This window comes from Pelobates fuscus, chromosome 4, assembly GCF_036172605.1.
Source record: "Pelobates fuscus isolate aPelFus1 chromosome 4, aPelFus1.pri, whole genome shotgun sequence".
Lineage (NCBI taxonomy): Eukaryota > Metazoa > Chordata > Amphibia > Anura > Pelobatidae > Pelobates > Pelobates fuscus.
In genome coordinates, this window is record NC_086320.1 from 37,180,136 (window position 1) to 37,206,406 (window position 26,271).

The 26,271-nt window shown below is 38.9% G+C and overlaps 2 protein-coding genes across 3 annotated transcripts in view; one reads left to right on the forward strand and one right to left on the reverse strand.

Moving 5' to 3' along the window:
* Positions 1–1,504: 1,504 nt before the first annotated feature.
* On the reverse strand, positions 1,505–10,901 carry NTAQ1 (N-terminal glutamine amidase 1). Its single transcript, XM_063451087.1, has 6 exons — positions 10,727–10,901; positions 6,306–6,405; positions 5,553–5,603; positions 4,585–4,730; positions 2,198–2,322; positions 1,505–1,898 (listed from the first exon to the last, which is right to left on the reverse strand). Exons 1-6 carry the CDS (start codon positions 10,795–10,797, stop codon positions 1,795–1,797), a joined length of 597 nt encoding a protein of 198 aa, XP_063307157.1. The 5' UTR covers positions 10,798–10,901; the 3' UTR covers positions 1,505–1,794.
* A 551-nt stretch (positions 10,902–11,452) lies between these two features.
* The window catches only part of ATAD2 (ATPase family AAA domain containing 2), a 31,409-nt gene continuing 16,590 nt past the window's right edge, over positions 11,453–26,271 (forward strand). Inside the window, exons 1-16 of one of the 2 annotated variants that reach the window (XM_063451089.1) lie at positions 11,453–11,708; positions 14,310–14,449; positions 15,557–15,609; positions 16,502–16,664; positions 16,970–17,072; positions 18,016–18,103; positions 18,902–19,039; positions 19,475–19,595; positions 20,353–20,463; positions 21,037–21,145; positions 22,090–22,205; positions 23,633–23,807; positions 23,914–24,002; positions 24,114–24,273; positions 24,750–24,840; positions 26,186–26,271. The exon at positions 26,186–26,271 is cut by the window's right edge and continues 229 nt beyond it. In XM_063451089.1, coding sequence (XP_063307159.1) covers positions 11,529–11,708; positions 14,310–14,449; positions 15,557–15,609; positions 16,502–16,664; positions 16,970–17,072; positions 18,016–18,103; positions 18,902–19,039; positions 19,475–19,595; positions 20,353–20,463; positions 21,037–21,145; positions 22,090–22,205; positions 23,633–23,807; positions 23,914–24,002; positions 24,114–24,273; positions 24,750–24,840; positions 26,186–26,271 — 1,923 coding nt within the window. In that variant the 5' untranslated portion in view covers positions 11,453–11,528. The remainder of the gene's footprint in view (positions 11,709–14,309; positions 14,450–15,556; positions 15,610–16,501; positions 16,665–16,969; positions 17,073–18,015; positions 18,104–18,901; positions 19,040–19,474; positions 19,596–20,352; positions 20,464–21,036; positions 21,146–22,089; positions 22,206–23,632; positions 23,808–23,913; positions 24,003–24,113; positions 24,274–24,749; positions 24,841–26,185) is intronic. The other variant, XM_063451090.1, reaches the window with a different exon arrangement.

A 26,271-nucleotide genomic window follows, 5' to 3' on the forward strand; every position in this document is an offset into this window, starting at 1 on the left:
GCAACACCCCCTAGATGTAGCAAATGCCTTTAATAATTATTTTGTTGGATTTTCAGACCACAAATAAAGATCAGGCCCTGCCAAATCTCCAAAATCCTCATATAGAGAATTTCCATTTTAGACCTGTGCCTGTTAGTGTCGTTAATAAACATCTTAATAATTTAAAAATGAAAAACCAGTGTGGACCAGATCAAATCCCAGCAATGTTGCTGAAGCTCAGTGTGCCAGCAATTGCTAAACCTGTCACTACCCTTATCAATGAATCCCTGCTGTCAGGATACATACCAAAACTTTGGAAAACTGCAAACGTTGTACTTATCCATAAAAGTGATGACAATACTTTGGTATCTAACTATCGCCCGATATCATTGCTCCCTGTATTGTCAAAAATCTTGGAAAAATGCATCCACACGCAACTATGTGAATATTATCAACAATCAAATTACCTCACCCCTGATCAATCAGGCTTTTGTCCAAATCACTCAACTTCGACTGCCCTCTTAAAAGTTTGCAATGACATCCAAGTTGGCATGGAACAAGGAGACTTAACTGAAGCTATTTTCCTTGATTTTGCCATCACTGGAATCCAGACGCACTCTTCATCTTTCCAGCCTTGTGCAAACGAGCATTTCTGGGAAGCTCCCACTCTACCTAAGTAGAATGCTCTCACTAGCTGCTCCTACCTCCTATAACCTCCGATCCAGTACTAGCATGATATTTAGCATACTGCAATACAAAAACAAAGTGGCTCGATCCTCCTTTTCCTACAGAGCACCGCAATTATGGAATAATCTCAGGAACACTGTCAAATCTTTATTCAATCTAAAATCTTTGTAGATATCTATGGCAATATACCTCAGCACAGAATGCACCTGTCATGGTTGAATATATTTATTATATTATATATATATTAATATATTATTATTATTATTTAGCTAATTGATCTGTCTAAAGCAGTGGAGATGGGGGAGGTGCTTGGCAGACCCCAGCTTAGAAATATATATATTGAACTTTTGTAATATTGTACCAATGCAATGTTTTGTGGACCCAGGACATATCTGAAAACAAGAGAAACCTCAATGTATCCATCCCTGTAAACTATTTTATAAATAAAGAATATAACTGCAACCATATATTTAGGACATATGCCTAAAGGGTCACCTATAATCTGAATCTAATCCTATAAACGTTAGCAGTAGACAAACATTGCAAAGAGCACAAGCTATTAAACGCATATCTGAATAACAATTCGGGATCTTCACAAACTACTTCACAGAGAAAAGCAAGGAGACTATTTACTGATAAATGCAAACCTCATTTCAAGTGTATCCCAATTAATTTCTCTTTGACAGTTCTCTCTACAACATTCTGTACTAGAGAACAATCTCACAGCCTTTCATGGCCTGCTGAAAATTTATACAAGAACATTCAGGTCATGGAACTTACAAATTAATCGTATTTGATCTTAAAAGTTGTGTAGTTGCATTTTACAAAACAAAATAATTTGTTTATTTTTCAAAACGTATTAAATTGGGTCATACAAAATTCACAAATGTTGAGGTTTCATGTTTAATTTTATCCAAAGTAGTAGGAATGGTGGAGGCTGGTGAAAAAAGGTATTTTTTTTTGTTTCTGTACCATGTTAATGATATTTTCCATGGCTTGCGAATGCAGTTCAGCTGAGTAAAAAACACCTTTCAGAATGAATCAATTATGCACATCGGAAACTGCAGCAAACAAAACCTTGTTTGATCTCCTCATAGACTATTGTAAATTCCATAAAAGAATCCTACGTCAAACACGGCCGAATGCTTTTGAGAAGTCTGCCATTGTGTACACTGTACCCCATCCAACCTCGTGGTTCATACTGATGAAATCATCCAGGTTCATAGATGCTTCTGAAAAGAAGACAGACATCATGCATTATAACTTTCATTTCTGGTTACTAAACCGACAGTTTGATACAGTGCTTCTCACTAAGCATTTATCCTCTTAATTTATTTATGTCCAAATTTGGCAAATTGGATATTGAGTTCCCTGAGTCAGCCCTGCTGGGATTTGAACCTGCGACGCAAGGGTTAAACTGATTCTACTGATGATGCATTCGCCCACTGAGCTATGTATATATTTCAATGAGTTTCTAAGTATGCGCATGCACGCACACACACACTCTCTCTCTCTCTCTCTCTTGAATTACCTGCTGTTTTAATGTATGGATAATTTGGTGGTGGTTTTGTCCAGTCGCCCCTGGCGTTTTTCATGTGTGATCGATCAGAAGCAAATGTTCTCAGAAACTCATCTGCTCGAATGACTCTCAGACGCCTAAAATCAACAATACACAAACTGTGATTTACTGACATGAAGAGCACTCCCTCCTCACTTAAACAATGCACAACAGATATGTTATAGCTGTTCTCCATTTACTTGAGTTTAATTTGCAATATGACCTTGGTAGAAACGCTGACAAACTACAGACAATTCTTGGGAATATGTTTCACGAGTATGTATGCACACACAAACACACACTTCACAAGCCTCCACCGCACAATATTGTAAGCAGTCAAACCATTGTAGAACAGCTTGACGTCTTACCTGGCATCCACTGGGCACAGCTCTTCCTTTAAAAAGTTTGAAGCTCCATGTAAGAGTGCCTGTTAGCTCTCCTGAGCCAAGCCCTAAAGTCGCTGGGAACGCCAGCATACTATTCTTAGCCAATCAGCGAAGCCCTGCAATGCTTGGCTTAACTGAGAAAAAGAGCCAATTGCTCTGTCTAAAGCAGTGGAGGTGGGAGAGGTGCTTGGCAGACCCCAGCTAAGAATGGGGTACATAAAATGGGTGAGGTGCCAGGCCACTCCTGGCACATTAACCACAACAGTGTGCTGTAGTGGTTATAGTGCTTGAAATGCTCCTTTACAGATAGTTTCTTCCCTTGCATATCAATATTTGGCATAGACTATGCGGAGAAATGAGTGAGAAGGCTGAGTGGGAGATCCCTATTCCAAGAAGATCATCTTTGCAATTAAAAAAAAAAAAAAAAAAGCATCACAACTACCTACACTCTTTGCAGAATTATCCACTATTTTATCATTCCATATTAGGCCCTCAGGGAATCTGGCAGCACAGGGTTTTGGGATGAAAACATGAGAAATACAGACAATGGTTGTTCTAATATTACAAGATCCTGAAAGCCTGCATTGTTGGTGAAACTATTCAGTAAAATTAAATGGAATTCTATAGAACACAGAGGTAGAAATTCTTACCTGACGATTCCCTTTCCTTTGGTATCACAGCCAGCACACTACAAGAGAGAGAGTTCCTCCTTTTCTGAGATAGGGCAGGATTTCCAAACCTCAATAAATTAGGATCCACCTCGGGTGGCTGCACTGTTGCTAAAGAGGACAAGAGTATGAAAAATTACGAAAATAAAGGGAGGGTATAATGGTGCTACACAAGCTACAGAATTTTTATTTTGTTTTGATTTTTACTTTCCTCATCATCCCTGTAGCACATTTAGATATACATTTTAAATCTTTAAGGGTGATGATATCAGATGGCGAAGTGTAAAACTTGTTTATTCGTTTAATGTTGTGTCTTTTAGACAGAATCTTTAAGCTGGGTGTGCTGAACATGTGCAGGTCTTCTAAATAGCTGCATGTGAGGTCTGGGCAAGCCAAAGGCCATTTCTCTATGACTAAATTTACAAAACAAAAGAAAATGCCGACAGGAACATGTCAACTTTATCTCATTAAAGCAGTTTTTGTGTGTAGATAGTACACATGTAGATGATGAAGTGTCCAAATAGACATGATACAGGTTCAGCTTTTTTTGGGGGGGGGGGGGAGGGGGGGGCACAAATCTGCCTATTTTGTGATTTTTAGATTTTGTTTTATAAAATACTTTCTTGTAAATTATCCACTTTATATGTTTAACCCCTTAAAGACACATGACGTGCCTGACACGTCATGATTCCCTTTTATTCCAGAAGTTTGGTCCTTAAGGGGTTAATCATAGGAGTGCATAAACCATATTTTATCATGGGAAGCTGACCCATTAGATTATTTGTAGTTTTGCATCCTGTTAGAACATACTGTTGAAAAGTGTGTGTGCCTGGTTTGGAAATGATTGTTAATTTGATAGTTTGCTCTATATATTAGGGAAGTGGCAGAATGTGTATATTTTTCTCGAGCGTTTCATTGTATACATCATGGCCTTCGGTCTCACTGCTTAACTCAACTGCCTACCATTTAGGAGGTATATACCTCATCTGGTCTGACACAGGGTTCATACCGCTTCATAGAATAGCCTAAAGTACAACAAATTGGAAGTCCTGCCCAATCTTTTGTAGTGTGCTTCTGTGATGTCAAAGAAAAAAAAAATCCAGTTTACATGAATAAAAAGATATGCAAGCATAAAAGAGTTAATGTATTCTGTTAACATTATAAAAAAAAAGGATCTTGTACTATTCAGTGTCCCTCATTCTGGACTGGAAGGTGTAAGCTGAACGGGCTCAGATCTGAAGCACAGCATGCTCACACAGCATCTGATAAATCATACTTTGTCCATTCATCCGAGTGAAAAACGTACCTTTGATACTGAGGATTCCACTCGAGGTCGGTCCTGAGTGCCTTGTGTATATACATAGAACAAGAACAGGGGAACGGCAGCACAGAATCTAGATCATAAATACACGTCTGACCTCTGGAGGCATGCAGCAACACAACGTGGTAATCCTAGCATGGAAGAAGAAAGGTGTAATGTAACAAGTTGCTTTCCGGTTCTAACACGCTTTGCTAAAGTACAGCAAGACACTACAAAACAGACATAGGACTTAATTCAACCTAAACAGGCTCCTATTAATGCCAACATGATAAAAACAGGATGAATACAAGGCAATTATCACATTAAAAGCACAGTGTACACCTGAAAACACAGACTGGAATAAAAGTAAGGTTGTCATACGTGGCTATTAACTAAGGCGAGAATTTAACGTGAATTTCAAATTTAAGTGCAAACTGGAAGCGCAGTTGATTTATAGAATTCTTTCACTCTGGCCATTTTAGCATTGCATTTTAAATTCCACAATGGATTCACTTTAAATTTAGTTAATATCCCTGAGAGAGTCATAACTTTTCGGTAGGAGATTGTTTGCAGCAGGTTGGTCAGTGATGATCACATGACAATGGCTCCCTCTGCAGGTTACATATGTATGCAACACCCAGAGGTTAAGTTACAAAAATGCACGGCAGCCGACAATGGTACCCAACACTGCACAGAATTCAAAGTTAACATTTTAGGCCAAGGTAGCGGAGATTGAAGGATAGCGGACTTAGAGAATGGTACCAGTTGGACTATTTTGGACTAAAAATAGTTATTGACTTTGAATTCTCGCTTTATTAAATAACGATGTAAATGTGTCAATCTACGTGACCATAAATAGTCATCACAACTAACCTACCAATATCAGTCACCAGCAGAACAATGGGATCTAGAGTCCCTGGCTGGTTTTTGACTACCGTATGTGCAAATAATCTGACAAAGAAACTAGCACTCACCCATACAACAGGTTCATCAACTGCTCCATTCTTCTGCTCCCAGATCGGGATCTGTAAAAGATTAAATCATGTTAGAGAAGGAACATGGAATAATAATGCCCAAAGAAAATGGAGATGAGAAAGAAAAAAAGAAAAAGTATTCTGCATCCAGGAATCCCGTGCACAGCCAACACGGACAAGAGTAAAAGTTGCAACACAAACAGAATACACACTATTTAATGCTTTATTAAAGCAAAGAAATAGCAGTAAAATAAGATTAATCTTACTTTTAAAATAACCAAATGTTTTACATTATGGGATTAAACCTCTATTAGGCTCGGTCATCCAGTCCTGAGGAAATGTGAAAATAGAATATATATTTTAAATCAATTCCAGGGAATTTAAACCCTTGAATAAGCACAGCAGCAGCTCATTCGGTAAGGGCAGCATGTCATCCTGGTGTGTACCACTTTGTTGGCTACTGGCCCACGTGCCACCTCTCACTCCTGCCATGACACGTGATAGAATTTACAGGTCTGAAAAACATTTAGCTGGCAATGGGGCTGTAAAAAAACCCTCATGGTAGATTCCCTTTCATTCGACAGTTGCCAATCATCAGATTTCAATACAACAAAATTTAAAAGAGCAAAGAACACTGACCAAGATTTTGTTTACAGACTTTGCATCATCTCGCGTGGAAGCAAAAATATTTTAGTTAATATCCTGTTTTGTTGGTTTTTAATTAACTGATGAGATGTTACACTTCCACCTTACCGTTTTGTTTAGATTGGATATGAACACGGCAGAAAATTCCTCCAGGATATGAGGATGGTGATCACGGATGTACTCGCACAGCTTCCAGACATTTTCTTCACTTTAGACAAACAAAAATGTCAGATGTTACCTTGAAGAACCAGTTGCAGTCAGAAACAAAATAGAACACGTGTAACAGATGTATTATATATCTGTGTATTTGTAATTTCTTATTTCAGCGTATTTGGCCCATTTCCCCGCTCCCCCATGTGCAGAAGGGGTTAAAAACCCCTTCTGTCATTTACGCGGGTCTAACTCTAATGTCCCTCGGCTTTGGCTTGGGTCTGCATCTGCTCCTCCGCCACCGAAGTCTGCTAGCAGGGGCTGCGCCACATTAGTATTTGCCCATAAGAAAGCATTATACAATGTATTCCTATGGGAATTCCAGGGACGCCTGGTGTCCTCATAGCGCGAGGAGGTCCAGCATCAGTTGAGTGACCAAAAGTTGCTCTAGTGGCTGTCTAGTGGACAGCCACTAAAGGTGGAGTTACGCCACAAAATTAATTATTGCAGTGTACAAAAAAACTGCAATAATTAGCTTTGCAGGGTTAAAGATGCTAGGACAGTGCACACACCACTTCAACAAGCTGAAGTGGTCTAGGCGCCTATAGTGTCCCTTTAAATATGGCAATCCTACATAAGGATAACAAATAAGGGAGTTATCTACTAAACAAATTAAATATCAAAATTAAGAAAAAAAGGGCTTTTAATTATTTTTTTATTTTAAATATGTTTTATTAAATAAATATTATATAATATATTTTGTGCGGCCCTAGATAATTCCTCTTCTCTCAATGTGGCACGGGGAAGATAAAACGTTGGACACCCATGATCTATATGGAACTGATACACTAATGTTTTGGAGATAACATCGTATCTGTGGATTATATGAGAACATTTTTTAAATTTGTGTCGTTACAGTTGGTTGGCTCCCCTCCTTATAGTACATTTTATTAAAGGACCACTCTAGGCACCCAGACCAGCTTAATGAAGTGGTCTGGGTGCCAGGTCCTTCTAGGGTTAACCCATTTTTTCATAAACATAGCAGTTTCAGAGAAACTGCTATGTTTGTGAATGGGTTAAGCCTTCCCCTATTTCCTCTAGTGGCTGTCTCACTGACAGCTGCTAGAGGCGCTTGCGTGATTCTCACTGTGAAAATCACAGTGAGAGCACGCAAGCGTCCATAGGAAAACATTATGAATGCTTTCCTATGTGACCGGCTGAATGCGCGCGCAGCTCTTGCCGCGCGTGCGCATTCAGCGGACGGGGAGGAGAAGAGGAGGATCGGAGGAGGAGAGCTCTCCGCCCACCGCTGGAAAAAGGTAAGTTTTTACCCCTTTCCAGAGCCAGGGGCACCCTCAGGGCACTCTAGTGCCAGGAAAACGAGTATGTTTTCCTGGCACTAGAGTGGTCCTTTAAGCTTAATTTCCCTATTGCTCAATGTTGTTAGTTTTGAGTATTTAATCAAACATTTTGAAAAATGAAAAAGCTTTGTCAACGGTGCAACATGTTAGCATTATTTCTCTACATGATTTAGTCACTTTTAAGGATGTATATAGATATATAGTTTTTCAGTGAATTTTACAACATTTCTGGACCATCCTCACTTTTTTGTGAGTTTATATACAATCTTCTTTGATGGGGAACATACTACCTACACCCTACGGATTGAATAAAACCATAATTGTGCTATATGCCAGTGAGTATCTCACCAATAGTTTTACTATACTTTGTATATCTACATTGAGCACTATATTTTATTTCTGATTTTATTCACATATACCATGTAGAAAACTTCAGGCATTTAACAAGATCCGAGAGGGTATTGTTATATTTTATGTTGTTTTCTTGGAATGCATCTCACTATTAAAATATTAATATCTATTCTACCTCACATACCAAATATACTACAATAAATGTGGGTTTGTTTTCTGCTCAGGCAAGGATTACACCTAGGCGCACAAAAGTAGAACTGATAGCTCTACACATTGTTAAAGTATCTATTTTTCTTCCATTTACATCAGACATACTACACCATACACCTGTTGTACTGCCTTATTTACTTGTTACATAACGACCAACACCCGAGAATTTCTTATGGTGCTACTCCATTTTCTAGTCGTATGTATAAATATATTTTTTTTTTAAGGTAAAAAAACAAAACAAAACACTTTATCCAAAATATAAAGTGCAGCCTTTCACTATTTACAAAAACACAATGTTTCAATCTCTATATAATGTTGCAAGTAACCAGACAGCAGCAACTGAACTAATCGCTAAGAGCACAGCTCTGATAAAACACAACTTTAACTCCATTCACACTGAAAGCAAACACACAGGGCATGGAGAGGTTCCATATTGTCCCCTTACCAGTAACACACAGGACATGGAGAGGTTCCATATTGTCCCCTTACCAGTAACACACAGGACATGGAGAGGTTCCATATTGAATCCTTACCAGTAACACACAGGGCATGGAGAGGTTCCATATTGTCTCCTTACCAGTAACACACAGAGGACATGGAGAGGTTCCATATTGAATCCTTACCAGTAACACACAGAGGACATGGAGAGGTTCCATATTGAATCCTTACCAGTAACACAGAGGACATGGAGAGGTTCCATATTGAATCCTTACCAGTAACACACAGGACATGGAGAGGTTCCATATTGTCTCCTTACCAGTAACACACAGGACAGGGAGAGGTTCCATATTGAATCCTTACCAGTAACACACAGGGCATGGAGAGGTTCCATGTTGTCTCCTTACCAGTAACACACAGGACATGGAGAGGTTCCATATTGTTTCCTTACCAGTAACACACACAGGACATGGAGAGGTTCCATATGGTCTCCTTACCAGTAACACACACAGGACATGGAGAGGTTCCATATTGTCTCCTTACCAGTAACACACACAGGGCATGGAGAGGTTCCATATTGCCTCCTTACCAGTAACACACAGGGCATGGAGAGGTTCCATATTGCCTCCTTACCAGTAACACACAGGGCATGGAGAGGTTCCATATTGCCTCCTTACCAGTAACACACACAGGGCATGGAGAGGTTCCATATTGCCTCCTTACCAGTAACACACAGGGCATGGAGAGGTTCCATATTGCCTCCTTACCAGTAACACACAGGGCATGGAGAGGTTCCATATTGCCTCCTTACCAGTAACACACACAGGGCATGGAGAGGTTCCATATTGTCCCCTTACCAGTAACACACACAGGGCATGGAGAGGTTCCATATTGTCTCCTTACCAGTAACACACACAGGGTATGGAAAGGTTCCATATTGCCTCCTTACCAGTAACACACAGGGAATGGAGAGGTTCCATATTATCCCCTTACCAGTAACACACAGGGAATGGAGAGGTTCCATATTGTCAACTTACCAGTAACACACAGGACATGGAGAGGTTCCATATTGTCCCCTTACCAGTAACACACAAGGCATGGAGAGGTTCCATATTGAATCCTTACCAGTAACACACAGAGGACATGGAGAGGTTCCATATTGAATCCTTACCAGTAACACAGAGGACATGGAGAGGTTCCATATTGAATCCTTACCAGTAACACACAGGACATGGAGAGGTTCCATATTGTCTCCTTACCAGTAACACACAGGACAGGGAGAGGTTCCATATTGAATCCTTACCAGTAACACACAGGGCATGGAGAGGTTCCATGTTGTCTCCTTACCAGTAACACACGGGACATGGAGAGGTTCCATATTGTTTCCTTACCAGTAACACACACAGGACATGGAGAGGTTCCAAATTGTCTCCTTACCAGTAACACACACAGGGCATGGAGAGGTTCCATATTGCCTCCTTACCAGTAACACACAGGGCATGGAGAGGTTCCATATTGCCTCCTTACCAGTAACACACAGGGCATGGAGAGGTTCCATATTGCCTCCTTACCAGTAACACACACAGGGCATGGAGAGGTTCCATATTGCCTCCTTACCAGTAACACACAGGGCATGGAGAGGTTCCATATTGCCTCCTTACCAGTAACACACAGGGCATGGAGAGGTTCCATATTGCCTCCTTACCAGTAACACACACAGGGCATGGAGAGGTTCCATATTGTCCCCTTACCAGTAACACACACAGGGCATGGAGAGGTTCCATATTGTCTCCTTACCAGTAACACACACAGGGTATGGAAAGGTTCCATATTGCCTCCTTACCAGTAACACACAGGGAATGGAGAGGTTCCATATTATCCCCTTACCAGTAACACACAGGGAATGGAGAGGTTCCATATTGTCAACTTACCAGTAACACACAGGACATGGAGAGGTTCCATATTGTCCCCTTACCAGTAACACACAAGGCATGGAGAGGTTCCATATTGTCTCCTTACCAGTAACAGCTGGTGTAGATACAGTATCTGCGCCCTGGGAGCAGTGAAGATGAAGCAGCTCCATGCTCCATGGTAACCCAGCAGTGAGCAGCTCAGACTGGGTCACTCCATCCTACCATAGCCCTAAGCTCTGCTACTTCCTCCTGTGTCCCCTCTAGTGTCACATGACCTGAGCACAGCTTCAAACCCAGCCGCCATATTGGTGGAGGCAACCTCTATCTCTCTATCTGTTTAATTAAATCAGATTGCTATGATTGTGGGATACCAAAAGCACAGCTCGTGTTAATGGATAGGTAAAATCACATTATTCTCCGAGTTTGTGTTTAAGACGTGAAGCCTGGGATTGTTTGCCACAAATAACACCCCCTACATGATATACCCAAACATGCTGGGGAAAGGGATGGCTACGTCATCAATGCGACAGCGAGTCGCACGCTCTGACTCTGACCAATCAGAGCGCGCCATCAGTTCCCGCGCTAAAACCGAACGCGTCGTAGTTAAGGTCTGTGTTGTCCCTCCGCGAAAGATAAAGTGCCGTGTAAAATAGTGCCTCGGTATTTCAAGCCAGAGGTCTAAACCCGTTCTTTTTTTAAGGGCCTGTTTTATTGCACCCGATATAACGATAAAGGACACACGGTTGTGTTGTGGTTCCGGGAACCTGACTCTTCCTTTATCCCTCCCAGGTCTCTGCCCGCGCGGAGGGATCCATGTTGTGCGGGTGCCAGGACGCTGTGAGGTGGTTGTGAGGAAAGTTTGTGGCGCCAGAATTGAGATTGGCGGCCGATAGTTTGCTGGGCGAGTCATGGTGCGGTTACGGAGCACCAGCGGGCCGGGCAGGCCCCCCTGTTACCGGGAGAATGACTCCCTGATGGACTCCAGCGCGGAATTCCTCACACTGCCGTCTGCCGAGAAGAAGGGCAGACGGAGCTCGCTTAAGCGGCCGAGTGGGACTCAGTCCGAGGCGGACAAGCCGGGCAGTGAGGTCAGTACTGAGCTGGGGGCAGCGATCGGTCATGGCGGAGCTCGGCCTCCCTGGCTGAATGAGAACTTACTGGGAGTCACAGGCTGAGCATCATGGGAGCTAGTCCTCTTCATTCCTAATGGCAATGTTCGAGGTGGCACCATGGGAGTTGGAGTCCTACACGTTTACATAGCCAGTGTCTGGCTGGGCATTGTGGGAGCTGCCATCCTCTATGTTCAGATAGCCAGTGTCTGGCTGGGCATTGTGGGAGCTGCCATCCTCTATGTTCAGATAGCCAGTGTAATGAGCTTACATGCTAGAGGGAGTGGGGTAAAATGACACAAAAGGTAAGGATAGTATTAGACTAGTGACAGTTGCAGAAGAGGAAGAGTTAAACAATACTGTATAAGTAGACTTGCACAACTCTGATACAGATGTATCTAACTACAGTTTCTGGAGGAGGAAACTGAAAGATAACATGAAAGTAATGTAGCAACATTTTAATTTAAGAACAGAGCACTGATGGGCTGTGAAAGGCCTGCTAAACGCATGATTAAAGAGACTCATTTGTAAAAAAAAAAAAGAAAGGGCTAATTTAATTAGCAATCAGCACTTTTATAAATGTGTTTGTTGACACCCCCTTGGCTTTCAGACAACCTGTCCTTTTACTTCCTGGTTGCAGCTCAGTGGAGCTAAACTCAAGAAGCAGCAACTGTCCAGAGCACCTGCTTTGCAAAGAATTCCCATTGAGCTGCATTGGGAAGTCTGTGATTAGACTGCCACAAAGTCTGAACTGGGGAAAAAGTGGAGGGCTTGCAAATGCTGCATACAAGGCATCTGCAGGTTTTGCAAGCTATTTTTAGAAGATTGCATGCAAGTTTTCATATGTAGTATATCTGCTGAACAGTAGTTTTTATTTGGGCTGTGGAGTGCCCCTTTAACCTCTTAAGGACACCTGACATGTCATGATTCCCTTTTATTCCAGAAGTTTGGTCCTTAAGGGGTTAAGTATATTTCTTTGTATATTCATTACACATTTTTTAACATAGTTTCCCGTTGAAGCTTTTCTCGTTTACCTGCCTTTTGAATACTTGTCTTGTATGTTTAAATTTGACTTGCACGACTCATTAAGTTATGTATAAAAAGTGACTTTTTCTGAAAAGTGTTGCATACATGGTAAAGGGATGAAATCACCAGTGCAGTGTGCCTGCTGGTTCCATTCGTTTCCATGGTGACTGCCAAACTTTCAGTACATTAGAGCACTTTTCAGAACACAGCACCTTTCATACAAAACCTTGTTGTATTTATACAATAAGTTGATAAATCGGGTGTTTTGGCATGAAATATGTGAAATTGGTTACTATTTAAACAAAGCAGGGATGAGCTACCTTTCTACTTTCTGCAATCTCTTGTGTTTTATTCACAAGGGCGGTATTTATTGGAAACTTTAGCCCTGGCAAGGATGCTGTGTGTATGTATACATGAGTGTGTAGTATGCACATTGCGAGACCTAGGATGTATGGGCATGTCCAATGCTTCTCATAGAGGAGTTGTGGATATGCTTAGTGTTATCTTGATGTGTGTAGACACACCAAACCTAAAGACCTACGAAAACTGAAACTTTTCAATGAGGAAGACGCTAAAGGTGGTTAAAAAAGAAAAAAGTAAACATTGCGGTTTCTCTGGAACATTAGCTATGCACCAACAACACTACTTTAAGATGAAGTGGTTTTGATGATTAGGATGACCCTAAAGGGAACAATCTAGGATCACAAACATGTATTCCTGACCCTATAGTATTAAAAACACAGTCTTGCCCCTATATATTAAAACCTTAACTTTATTCTAGGCTGCTGGTGCTGGCTTTGCCCCGATCCGCCTCCTTGGCTGAAATAATCAAAATAGATTATCTCAGCCAGTTGCATTGCTTTAAATTGTCTGAGTTCTTCAGTTTTGATTTACCTCTGCAAGGAGGTGAGGATGGAGCCAAACACCATACTGGCCAATCAGCATCCTCATAGAGATGTATCGAATCAATGTATCCCTATGGGGAAAGCTAAGCTTACCCATGCAGAGTGTGGAGACTCTGAACGTCAGGGCTGCATGCTGTTTAGCACTGACCCAGGAAGCGCCTCTGGCCGTCTGAGGAGAGGCCACTAAAGGTGTTCCTAAGATGTAATCTAAACACTGCCTTGTCTCTCAAAAGGCAATGTTTATAGTAAAAAGCCTGCAGAGACAGACTATACTCACCAGAACAACTACATCAAGCTTTAGTTCTGGTGACTATAGTGTCCATTTAAAGACAGACATCTTTCCAGAAAGAGAAAAATATGGTAAAGACAGTCAGAGAAAAGATGGGAGTGAGGAGACCAACAAAATGTAGTGGTTCTTAGGGTCAGATGGTAGGTTTCTAAAAATGTATTATATAAAGTACCGCTAAACATTTTTGGGATATAAATAAGTAAGACTGGTGCTTTAAAATTCCCAGCAGATAGAACTCCCTGTGACCATTTTCATCCAGTTACGTTAACATAGTTTTTGTTTTCAGTTGAACACATGTATGTGGTGTTAAAATTAAAATAAATAATAATAATTTGTATTTCTCCCTTCTTTTCTTCTTAGGGACCATTATCCAATAAGGAAGATAACCATGATCTTCACTCTTTACAAAAAAAACAAAATGGACATAACTATTCTGATTCAAGTATGGAGAAGAAAAATGCAGACAATATAAATAATACTGAAGGCAAAAGGTGTACTAGGTAATTTGAATAGATATATAAGATTTGGTGTTGAACTCTATTGCTAGACACGATTTAATGTAACATTCTTTAAATGAAAGTAACACTATAGGGTCAGAAACACAAACAAGTATTCCTGACCCTATAGTGTTAAAAAAAAAAAACATCTTGCCCCCCTAAATATAGCAAAATCTTACATTTTTTTCCAGTCTGCTGATTCTGGCTCTGCCCTGGTCTGTCTGCTTGGCTGACATCATCAGAAGTGGTGTTTTGATCCAATCACAATGCTTTCACATTTGATTGGCTGAGCTTGTGAAAGGGACAGTCAGCACAAGCCAAACACAGCCCTGACCAATCAGGATCTCCTAATAGAAATGCATTGAATCAATGCCTCTCTATGAGGAAAGTTCAGTGTCTCCGTGCAAAGGGTGGAGACACTGAAAGTCACTGCCCCAGGGAGAACCTCCAGTAGCCATCTGAGTGTCCAGTGGAGGTATCCCTAGGCGGTAATGTAAATACTGCGTTTTCTCTGAAAAGACCGTGTTTTCTGCAAAAAGGCTGAAGGGAATAATTATACTCACCAGAACAAATACAATAAGCGGCAGTTGTCTGGTGACTTTATAGTGTCTCTTTTACATAAAAGTAAATAATCAGAAAAACAAATATGTTTGAGCTTGACCCAAGCAACAAACTCTTTTCTTTTTCAAAATTCCAGTCCACAAAGCCCTAAACTCACCCATACTTGCCTAAAAATCACCCTTTCTTCAACTCATCAGCAGAGCAATCTAAAAACTTTAAATAACTTTTTTGTTTCTTCAAACTGTGGCATTACTTCTGTGTGAAGACATGGTTCTGCTACTTTACAAAACACTACTATTCAAAGTGCTAATTCCATTCTGTGATTGGGTACCGGATAGTCAAATGTCATGAGGCAATTGATCTGGCAGATACCAGTGCTCAGTAATGTGTTTTTTTTTTTAACCCAGAGTCTAGAATAAGTCCAATGTTTATCTAAATCTTGAGAAATTCGTTCAGCTGGTACAGTGAATATGTGCAACTATATTTTGGTTGTCTGCTTTGTATTGTGTGTATGACTTTATAAATATTTTTTTCCTATCATGTGTTTAGGAGACTGGCTAAACTTCAAGCTGACACCAGTATGAATGGGGAGTGCAAAGAAGGTACAGAGTTTTATGCAAAGTGGTCACTATGCATTTACTTTTCGTGTATTCTACATTTTATAATTTTTGTGAATGTATTATAAATGTGCTTATTTATATAATGTATACCAACATAGTTGTTTGTTTTTTGCTTCGGTTTAAGAACTAAAACTTTAAAATTAAACCTTAAATCTTAAGCTGCTAATTCTGAAAGCTTAAACATGAATATGTATTTTGTCCCTTCCTGTATCCCAACTAAATAACTGACCACTTTTTTCAAGTATCGTAAAATTGTCACATTTTCACAGTTTATCCACTCTGTTGTAGATTTCATGACTTTTGTAATATAAAATTACTGATGCCCAGGCACACAGTAGAATCTGTTCAACCCTTGGGTCGCAGGTTTGAATCCCGGCAGCGTTGACTTAGCCCTTCATCCTTTCGTGGTAGATAAAATGAGTATCATTAAATTGGGTAATAGTAACAACCCCTGGATGTTGGGCTAAGGTAACATCCCCAGGACGTACTTGAAAACCAGAGTAATCTGAATGTGCCTTTCGTGGTTAAATACTTTATTATTATTATTATTATTATTATTATTATTATTAGCCTGCCTAAGGCTAAATGATATAGAATAGCCTCCCACAAAATGGGAGTTACAGCTGGGATGGTATAACCTTTCTACTTTGATTCAAAAGCTTATACTGGAGTGAGGGAATGAAGAACTGTCATCTCTTTAAAGACTAATCACCTAATAGTATATCCTAAAACAACCTTCTTTTATTAAACTTCTTTAACAAATGTAAGGTCCTATCCAGCTGTTTGCAACATATGCAGGACACTTGAAACTACCACATTGTGTTCAGGGACCACATGGTGAATGTTAAGCAGTTAATCCCAATCCTCTTCCCAGATGAACTAGTGGAAGACAAGCCAGTAAGGAGAACAAGAAGTGCCGACAAAGCCGCTTTGCATGAAGTTAATGGAGATGTTGAGGTTCGCCGAAGTGGCAGAATTAGAAGAAGTCGATACAGTACCACCAATCAGTCTGTCTTGTTCGACAAATTAATAACCAAGTAGGTTTTTTATATTAAGTTCAGTTGTTTGTAAATATTTATTAGTGCTATAAAGCTTTTTTACTGCAGTAGTGATTTGTCTGTCCAGCTTTGGATGGTAATATAGTCCTGGGAGCAGGGTAGCCCAGCATTCTTAGGCTATGCTTGCAATCCATGGTTGCATGGATTTTCACTGATAATGTGCGGCTGCAACATTTGACCGCACAGTGGACACGTGAGCACCAGTTTCTGCAAAACTAGACAGAAAATAAGATAATGGTACATTTATACAATTAAACTACTTTATGCAACTTTTTTTCCCCTAGTACTGCTGAAGCTGTTCTGCAAAAAATGGATCACATGAAAAAAATGCGTCGCCGCCGTTTGCGGGAACTTGATGATCTGGGTGTGTTCAATGACACAGAAGAGGTAATTATGCACTAATGGAACAGATTTTTGCCTGCGTTTGTAGGTTAATATATTTAGATATAAATAACATTGTTTCCTCTATCTAATTTGGCATCCAGAAATGGGTGGCAAACGATCTCACATTTACATACATACTCTGTTGTGTGAAGCAGCTTATTGGCTTAGGTGGGTGCAATTGTAGGCTTGACTGTTATGCCTTATCTATTTGATCGAGGTAACAAAATAGTAATCGTAAAAAGTAATATGCTTTCAACATTGCACATGAAGGAACACTAACAAAAACAAATATTTGTTCCTTGCGTTATATGGTTCTGCATAAGGAAGCATTGGACCTCCAGTGCATGTGTGTGGCATATTACTGCACCAATCAAATGCTCTCTAGTAGGATCATTTAAATGAGAACAGTGTTTGAGTCTGTTATTAGAGGAAGTGTCTCTAGTGGCTTTCAGAAATAGAGCCCACTAAGTGTGTGTAACCCTGGAAGGGACTTTTTTTTTTTTTTTTTACAAAATTGCAATGTTTTACATTGCTGTGTTAAAACTAAAGTACCAATGCATCCATACCACTTCTTTGAGATAAAGTGGTCTGGGTGCTTCTAGTGGTCCTTTAATTCAGCATAAGTACTGTACATCACAGTGAAGTTCTTATACTTTAAGATTTTACAGACTTTACATAATTTTTCCATGGAGCTCTTGTACAAATTTTTATTTCCAAGTTTCATTCCTTAAATTAATGTTCTCATAGAGGTGGGTCTATGACAATTCTATAACTGCCACTTGCTGCACTTGTGTCAAGTGTATATGAATTGTATGTCAATATGAGCTTTATGTCTTGTATTTCTGAAACATGGCACCACAAGGTTGTGTGCATTTGTAGTTTTTGGTTTGCGTGTATTTTTGAAAAAAAGATAGTATTCAAATTTTCTATTTTTTTTTCTTACTAGGAGAATGTGGACATGTATTCTCGGGTTAAAAGAAAACAAAATGATACAACACTTGACGAGGAAACGGATAATCAAGAGGAGAGTGGAGGTAATTTGTCTCTTACCTTATATGTGAATGAGAAAGGGGCACCATAACCAATACCGCTCATTTTTATGTTGCTTTGAGCCCGTGGGTGATGTTTCTAACTTTAAGTTAACAGTGTAGGAAAGGTTTTACAAAAAACAGGGCACTCTCTCATCCATTGACTGCTGTCTTCATTTGCGGTGGACAAGAAATGGCCAGGTATGTACCAGTTGAGTTTATTCAGTAAAATTGTCCTGGATTATTCCTTTAATTCAAGTGCAATGATTACTTTCAAGAACCTGAATGTGTTCCATTATTTTTAAAGACATGTCATCTTCATATAAACATTTGTGTATTTAGAAAAAAAAAATCTTTATCTAGCTACTTAGTTTAGCTACTTAATTTGCTGATCCACCTACTTTTCTCCCCAGCGTGAACTTGTCATTAGATTACAACCAGCTAAACTGGGAGTTAAAGGGACAGACCAGCCAGTGGCCACTTATTACTGGGGGGGGGGGGGGGAGGAGTTAGATTCAGGCTGTGTGCACCAGCCATGTACAAAACCAAAGGCAGCCTTCACTTGTAGATGTGCTTGCAGGAGGTGCTAGTAGAAAGACACTGTGTGCTTATGACGAATGCAAAAGTTGCACAAAATTGTCATAGCCGTCTTGTTCCATTCAAGCTGACCGCTTCTGCAGGTGGAGTAATACCCAGGCATAAAAAGTATCTCCAGGTAGAGTTTGAAGCAGCAATGCTGCTATAACCACTTCAGCAAGTAGATGTGGTTATGGTGCTTGGAGAGTAACCATGTTTAATTTACAGAATCCTCTGAAGAGGGAGAAGACCAAGAAGATGAAGATGAGGATGAGGATATAGATGAGGATGGAGAGGAAGATAATCAAAAACGTTATGAGCTTCGGCAGAGGAAAGCGGTTGTGCCATATCAGGTGCCTTTATCAGGTATATGTCTGCATAGTTTATATTCAAGTAATTGTGTTTTTTGTTTTTTTTCCCTCTAATGAATAGAAATGTTATACTGATGCTTAATATATTTTTTCCTAGTAGTTTTATATAAAACTCTGTACCTAATCTTAAGGAGAAGACAGGGTCTATTTTAGATATGATTGTGCCTGGCTTCTTATTCTACAATGGTTTTTATACCCTTACTTGAATTGCTGTGGAACTTGCTTTTAAGAATTTTCTGTTTCAAATGTAAAATAGACTAGAAATGTCACTTTCAACTAAATTTTCTTACATGAAAACCTTTACATGTTCATCCAGGCACATTTGCTGCTCTCTGACACTGTTTTTTTTGCCTATCCTGTTTTTTTCCTCTCTGCATAAATTGGCTGCAATAATTTCTTTTCTGACCAAGTACAATGTATTTTCAACCAGAACCTAGACACCATAAAAAGCCCAGCATGTTTTACACAAGTGCAGGCTCTCCAGCAAGACGAAGATATCGCTTCGGTTCTGCAGGTCCTAGAAGTCCTTTCTGCAAACGGCGACTTAACAGGTTTGTAACTATAACATTTTAAACAGCACATTCCCCCATCCCTCCTTGGATCTCAAAACATTCAGTATATGCTCTGTTTAACCGAATTAGCATCTGTTGAAGATAGGTGTATTTCAGGTAACTGGATGGCAGGTTTTTCATGGATGTTAGTGGGAGAACTGCTATTCCTTTGCCAGAATTAAGTTTATCTGTTAAGAGTCAAGCTCTATATTGTGTTCACCTCAGAAGGACATACAATTGAATTAGTCTTTCCAGTTATATAACCTGCAGCCCTTGAATTTCTTTTTACAGCTGATGCATTAAACAACTTAGTGCTTTGAAGTTTGCACATATTTGCTTGTACATGTAAATAGTATCTCCTTGTGAAACCAAGTTAATTCAACAAAAGTATTTCCTTCTGGCTTTAAATTCACTCACTAACTTTGGCCTTGGTTCAATATTTTTGGATATGCTTTTCAAATGGTTTAACATTGTTAAATTACCTTTTTAAATTGATGATTTGAAAGCTGTTTTATTCTTTACTTTTTTTATATATAGAGATATTTTCATATTTAAAAAAAAAAAAGCTTATCCAAAAATTGTAAATTGAGGCCTTTGTTGGGTATTTTAACAAAAAAGAATGATTTCTGTCCACATTCTAAAGTAAAATTGTGCATAATTTGTAAAACATGGACCTGTGACTGTTAAAACTGCCGTGTGCGGAGCAAATTATAACTGGTGTTACCTGACCTTCTGCTAATGGGGTATTCATTTTTAGAAGGCGACATGCAATCCACAGCAGTGACTCTACATCCTCATCATCGTCATCTGATGATGAACAACATTTTGAAAGAAGTGTGAATCGGAGCCGCAACAAGGCAATCAGCAGGTGTGTCACACAGTATATATTCTCCAGTTACTGACATCTCAGTCCTTGCAAGATGACAGTGAGTGAGAGTTCAGCATGCAAACTCCTCTGCATTTAATTGTGCTGCTCATCTCCAACAGCTAGCTTTATCATTGCAGAGTTCCATGAGGTTTTATTTTTTCTTGTGGTAAAAACCCATTGCATTGTTAAAATCGTTTGAAATGACTTGCAGTACTGTCAATGAGAACACTTCAGTGAAAAAAAAAACTTACAGCTTTCAAGTTTTTTCCAACATAACTTTGTTGCGTAATGCTTGTCAGCAACTGGGCTCAAACACTACCTTTAGTGGTTGCTTTCTAGTATGTTTCAGCAATAAATAGACCTGTTGTTCATTTATGTAGTTTGTGTTAGTCATTCTCTTTCTTTGAGCTTAATTGAATTTACAATTTTAAGGTTGGGAAACGGTTTGAATGTCAAATCACAAACTGCTGATACAACAGTTCTGTGGCCATTTTTGTTTCCAAATTGATTTAATTGTTTTCCAAAGTTTAACAGGCATGTTTATATAGTTTTTTTTTTTTGCTTTTGTCTAAGGTGCCTACCATTAAATATACAGCGAGATGATCTCAAAGGTGTTCACAAAGAACGTATGAGAATTGGCGCAAGCTTGGCTGATGTAGATCCAATGCAGTTAGATACATCTGTAAGTTTGAAAAGCATAAATGTGGGTTACTTCTTGCTAAACAAAACTGATATGATATAAAAGTGGATGTATGTAATGATTAATCCCAGATCACTGTTCTAAAGGTGCATTGCGTTGGTTTCCATGAGTATTGCTTCCATTCAATTACCACTAAATATTTTTTGAAAAAGGGGGTGGGGGAGTGCAAGCAGAATGTGCAATATACAGTGCTTTTGGAACTTTTAGTGTAAAACAATTGTGCATTTATTCCAATAATTAGTGAAAAATGTCATGGGTAGGATAATCTTATAATATAAATGATTTCAGTGATGAATATTAAAGTGACTGTCAGATTCTGGAAGCTTTACATATTTTGCTTGCAGTGCGGTGACTGCAGGGAAAGGGGAGTTTAACTTACCTACACCTGTCCCTCAAAACCACAGCTAGCTTTATCCATTTATTTTCAGCTCCTGGTGCTTAATCTTCCTGGAGACAACATCAATGTTTTACTCTTGCACATGTGAGAGATTATAACACTGCGGTGTATAAAGGAGAACGCTGGAGCCTCCGTAGACGATCCCTTTTTTTTTTTCTTCCTTACAGTAGTCTGTAGTGACGGCTGGAGGAAATGACAAAACGTGATGGTGGTATCCACACCTTTTGTCAGGCATAGGCAATATACACAAGATAGTCGCCCCTACTTTCTTTTATTATATCTTTTTGTTAGAAACTCAGTAAAATTACACCGCTATCAATGTGAGTAATGAAGGATTTTTCACATACTTTCTCAAATCTAACCATATCGGTCCTATTTAAAGGTTTAATCATTTCAGTAGCAATTTGATTTTCACATGGTTAAGGACTCCTCAAAAAAAAAGAAGGGGGGGGGGGGGGGTCAGAGGTTGTATTCCAGGTTCTTTAGCGCTATGTAAGCATCTTAACAATTTCTTTCCACTTTTCTTTAGGTGAGATTCAGTAGTATTGGAGGATTGTCTACACATATTGCTTCTCTTAAAGAAATGGTGGTTTTCCCTTTACTCTACCCTGAAATCTTTGAGCGATTTAAAATACAACCTCCCAGGTATGAACTTATTTTTCTTTTGTGCCGGTGTTTTCAGTATATAAGCTCATACAAATGTAAAGAACATGCTGTTATATTACTTTGCTATATTTAGGGTAGTTTTTTGTTTTGTTTAGTATGATGAGCTTTCTGTGTTGAAGATAGAAAATGTACTTTTTAAATAAATGTTATTGTATATGTATATTGAGATGGATATATATTTTTTCTATACAACAATTGGACAGATAAGTGCATAAACAAACTTGTAGTGTCATCAGCCAGCAATATCTCACATATGGAAAAATGGGTATATCAAAGTATGCCCCTTATACACCTATAATATAAGTAATACACCCCAAAAGCGGTCACACATAAAATACTTGGCACAACAGGAGGAATACAGGTCAAGCAGAACGACCTATAAAAGATAAATGGGAAAATGCTCACTGTATATATATAAAACATACATAAAATCAAACTCTCATCAAAAAGCTGTATCAGGCTCTATAGAAGAGGCTCCAGGGTGCCTATACAGGCTCCGAGGTAGATGAAGAGGTCCGTGGTCCAACAGATAAATTCAAAAGGAAATTTTATTGGAACATATATAATGGTAATAAGCAGTGCCAACAGAAGTGCAAATAAAATAAAATGTATGGCACCGCAAAAAGCAAACAAAATAATATAAATATAAGTAAAAAAAAGTCCCAAAGGATTGCAGCTGACGCATTTCAACCCTCTCGAGGGTCTTCCTCAATGCAGTCAGTTTGTAACTGAGGGCCAACACAGTCTAACCATCCTCTTCAGCTACTGCAAGATTGATGTGGCCTCCATAAACAATGCCTTTTTCCTCACAGCCATCCCTATTGATGACTGGGGAGTGGTGGGGGCAAAAGCTGAAGGCAGGGGTAGCTCTCTCCTTTTTGTCAAGTTTTGTAAGGTGTAGGAAGAATGCATAAGACCGTTTTATCTTTTTGAAATAACTTTTTTGGGTGGGTGTGACAGTGGCTTCCAGAGTCTTAGACCGCTTCAAGCAGTAAATTCAGCTTCCTCTACACCCGGAGGCCACTTGAGATGTCACCATCAGGTGTCTTTGCAAAATATGTGAAGTGAGAGACCTGCCTTAAGCTTTCTGAGATAATCACCATACTGAAAGAAAAAACAGTGATCCAGTATATTTAAATTTTTTTGTGTGCGCTGGGTTATTGAAAAAAGCAAATTTTCATGTTAATATAAATCTTGGGTTATTAAAAGGCAGACACGAAGAGCGTTAAAAATGTTGCCACCAGTTAACTGAACTATAACGTAAATACCCTCCGTAAACGGTGTGAAAATGCAGGTGGCTCACTTGACCGTGGAACTAAATAACACACACTGAGGCCCACTTGCATTTGTGCTACAAATACATCTTAAATTACAAATTTACTACAGTATTTTTATCTCTATTACAGAGGCTGTCTATTCTACGGACCTCCTGGTACAGGTAAAACATTGGTGGCCAGGGCCTTGGCAAATGAGTGCAGCATTGGAGACAAAAGAGTGTCTTTCTTTATGAGAAAAGGTGCTGACTGCTTAAGTAAATGGGTTGGTGAATCAGAGAGACAGCTGAGGCTGCTATTTGATCAGGTAATTTTATTTTATTTTTTAACCTTCATTGTAAACTGTATTCTAGTTTGTGGGGGTGGAGTTGTTTCTTGTCCTTTTTGACGTAACTCTTTGTTTTTTTTTCTAGGCGTATCAGATGCGTCCTTCAATTATTTTCTTTGATGAAATTGATGGTTTGGCACCTGTTAGGTCAAGCAGGCAAGATCAGATTCACAGGTAAAAAAAATTGCTTTAGGATTTTCTTTTTAAAATTTAATTATTGTATTTTTTTTCCCCCCCATAAATTTGACATTAATTGTTTAATAATGGATTGTCTATTTTGTTCAGCTCCATAGTTTCCACACTTCTGGCTCTAATGGATGGTTTGGATAGTCGAGGGGAGATTGTTGTGATTGGTGCAACAAACATGCTTGATTCAATTGATCCTGCTTTGAGAAGGCCTGGGCGTTTTGACAGAGAATTTTTGTTCACGTTACCTGATAGAGATGTACGTATATCTTACTTTTATTTATTTTTTTAAGCATTATTATTCCCAAATGGGGAATTTTCAAAGTAAAAATAGTCTAACTGGAAACAAATCTCAGTTGTGCTTTAGTTCAGCTACTCTGGCCTTACATGTGAAATTCACTTTGAGTTCTCACTTTACTGAATAATCTTGTAATTGTTTTTATTAAGTTTACCATTCAGATTAGTTTCATATGTGACACTTTATATATATATTTCTTCATATATAATATTGATTCATGAACATGGTCAAAGCCTATCCAGTTGAGGAGGACATCAGAATAGATGGATACAGAGTTGTAGATCGATATAGATAGTATAGTTTTCTTTACTGTTATCTGGAATCAGATCTGCTTCTGTTATTTTAGAACATGCAGCCTATAACTGGAATTAATGATGCGGCCAATGAATGAACCTTTTTTTTATTTTTTGAACAATAATTTGTTTTTGTGTCCCCAGGCAAGAATGGAGATTCTTAAAATACACACAAGAGAATGGAATCCAAAACCATCAGAAATCTTTTTAAAGGAACTGGCAGAAAAGTGTGTTGGTACGCATATTCTTAACCCCAGCTACTCATAAAGTACCGTTATTCTATTCACAATATGTATGAATACCTGTTAGCAGTGTAAAGTGCAGCTCGTGGTTCTTTATAAAATTGGTATATTAAATCAATAACTGCATGGCCATTTCATACCTCTGTGGCAATTACTAGGCTTTTGCACTCCCAGCACCAATATGTGTTTTAGTTTGTCTTCCAGCAGATCATGCACATTTAGGAAATAATGTTAGACTGCTAAAAGTCCAAATATTTAAAGTGGCTTACTATCCAAAATTGCAGTTTTCTATAGTGTGAATGGGAGTCATTATTTAAATATTTCAAAAATGCACTTAATGCTTTCACATTTTGATATTAGCTTCCCTAAAAAAGCAAAACTCTTGTGGTTCTGTTCCAAAGTTCTTCATTAAAAATACCAAACAAGAAAAATGTTTTTTTACTTTGCACCATCTTGTAATTCATGCAGGAAATGCAAGTAAATAAAATATCTAAAAACTTAGCTATTGCATTTATTTTAAACTACACAAAATTATGTTTTCACAGTGGGTGACGGAAGGTGCTGTATATATATTCATGATCCAGCCCTTATCCAAACTATATAGTTAAAAGGAAAAAATATGTAAAACTTAAAATTATTCTACCAATAAGTCTATACAGACATCAGAACACTTATTTAAAAGAGTTTGAATGCTTTCAACTCAGATGTCTCCTGCTCATATAGGTATTTTGAAAGTCAACAGTGCAATTTTCCTACCCATCATTTTGTTACCTATGCAAATGGTATTATCAGGTACACAACTGTATTGTGATAACATGAACATGACTACTTCTGAAAGAGGGTTGTGACAGGAGTGTGAAATCCCACACTGGAAAGAGTGGTAACCCCTCCTTTTATATATTTATATAAATGTGTGTGTATATATGTATATGACTCTAAATAATACACCCTAGATTTTAAGTGGTCATCGTTAACTTGGTGATTTATTGTAAATTAGAGGGACATAGGACCCACATTAAAAAGTTAAGTCTCTTCTTTTAAGTAAGGGGTTTTATGTCTCTTAAGATAAACAGAGGAGGAAATTAGGGCTCTTGAAGATAAATTTTCACAACCATAGTCCTGTTTTGTTACATTGTGATGTTAGTGGCAGAGTCTTTTTGATAGCAGCAGTGCTTTGTTTATTTTGAACATGTTTCCATTTATAGCATGGGGCCTTCTTAAAAGTTAAAAGAAAACATTTGAAATCAATCCATAAACGTACTAGCATGTGTGTTTAATAGGTTGTAATGCAGATAAATTGTATGATACAGGTCTTGCGTTTTATTTTGTCTGTTACAGGGTACTGTGGGGCAGATATAAAGTCAGTGTGCGCAGAAGCTGCTCTCTGTGCTCTCCGTCGTCGCTATCCCCAAATCTATGCAACA

What these genes read in the sequence shown, in the direction of transcription:
- NTAQ1 (XM_063451087.1), bottom strand. Translation starts at nt 10,797, where the DNA reads ATGGAGCATGGAGCTGCTTCATCTTCACTGCTCCCAGGGCGCAGATAC. An exon ending in TGGAATCCTCAGTATCAAAG is followed by an intron (nt 2,323 to 4,584) that starts GTACGTTTTTCA and finishes TGTTGATTTTAG; the next exon opens with GCGTCTGAGAGTCATTCGAG. An exon ending in TCCATACATTAAAACAGCAG is followed by an intron (nt 1,899 to 2,197) that starts GTAATTCAAGAG and finishes TCTTCTTTTCAG; the next exon opens with AAGCATCTATGAACCTGGAT.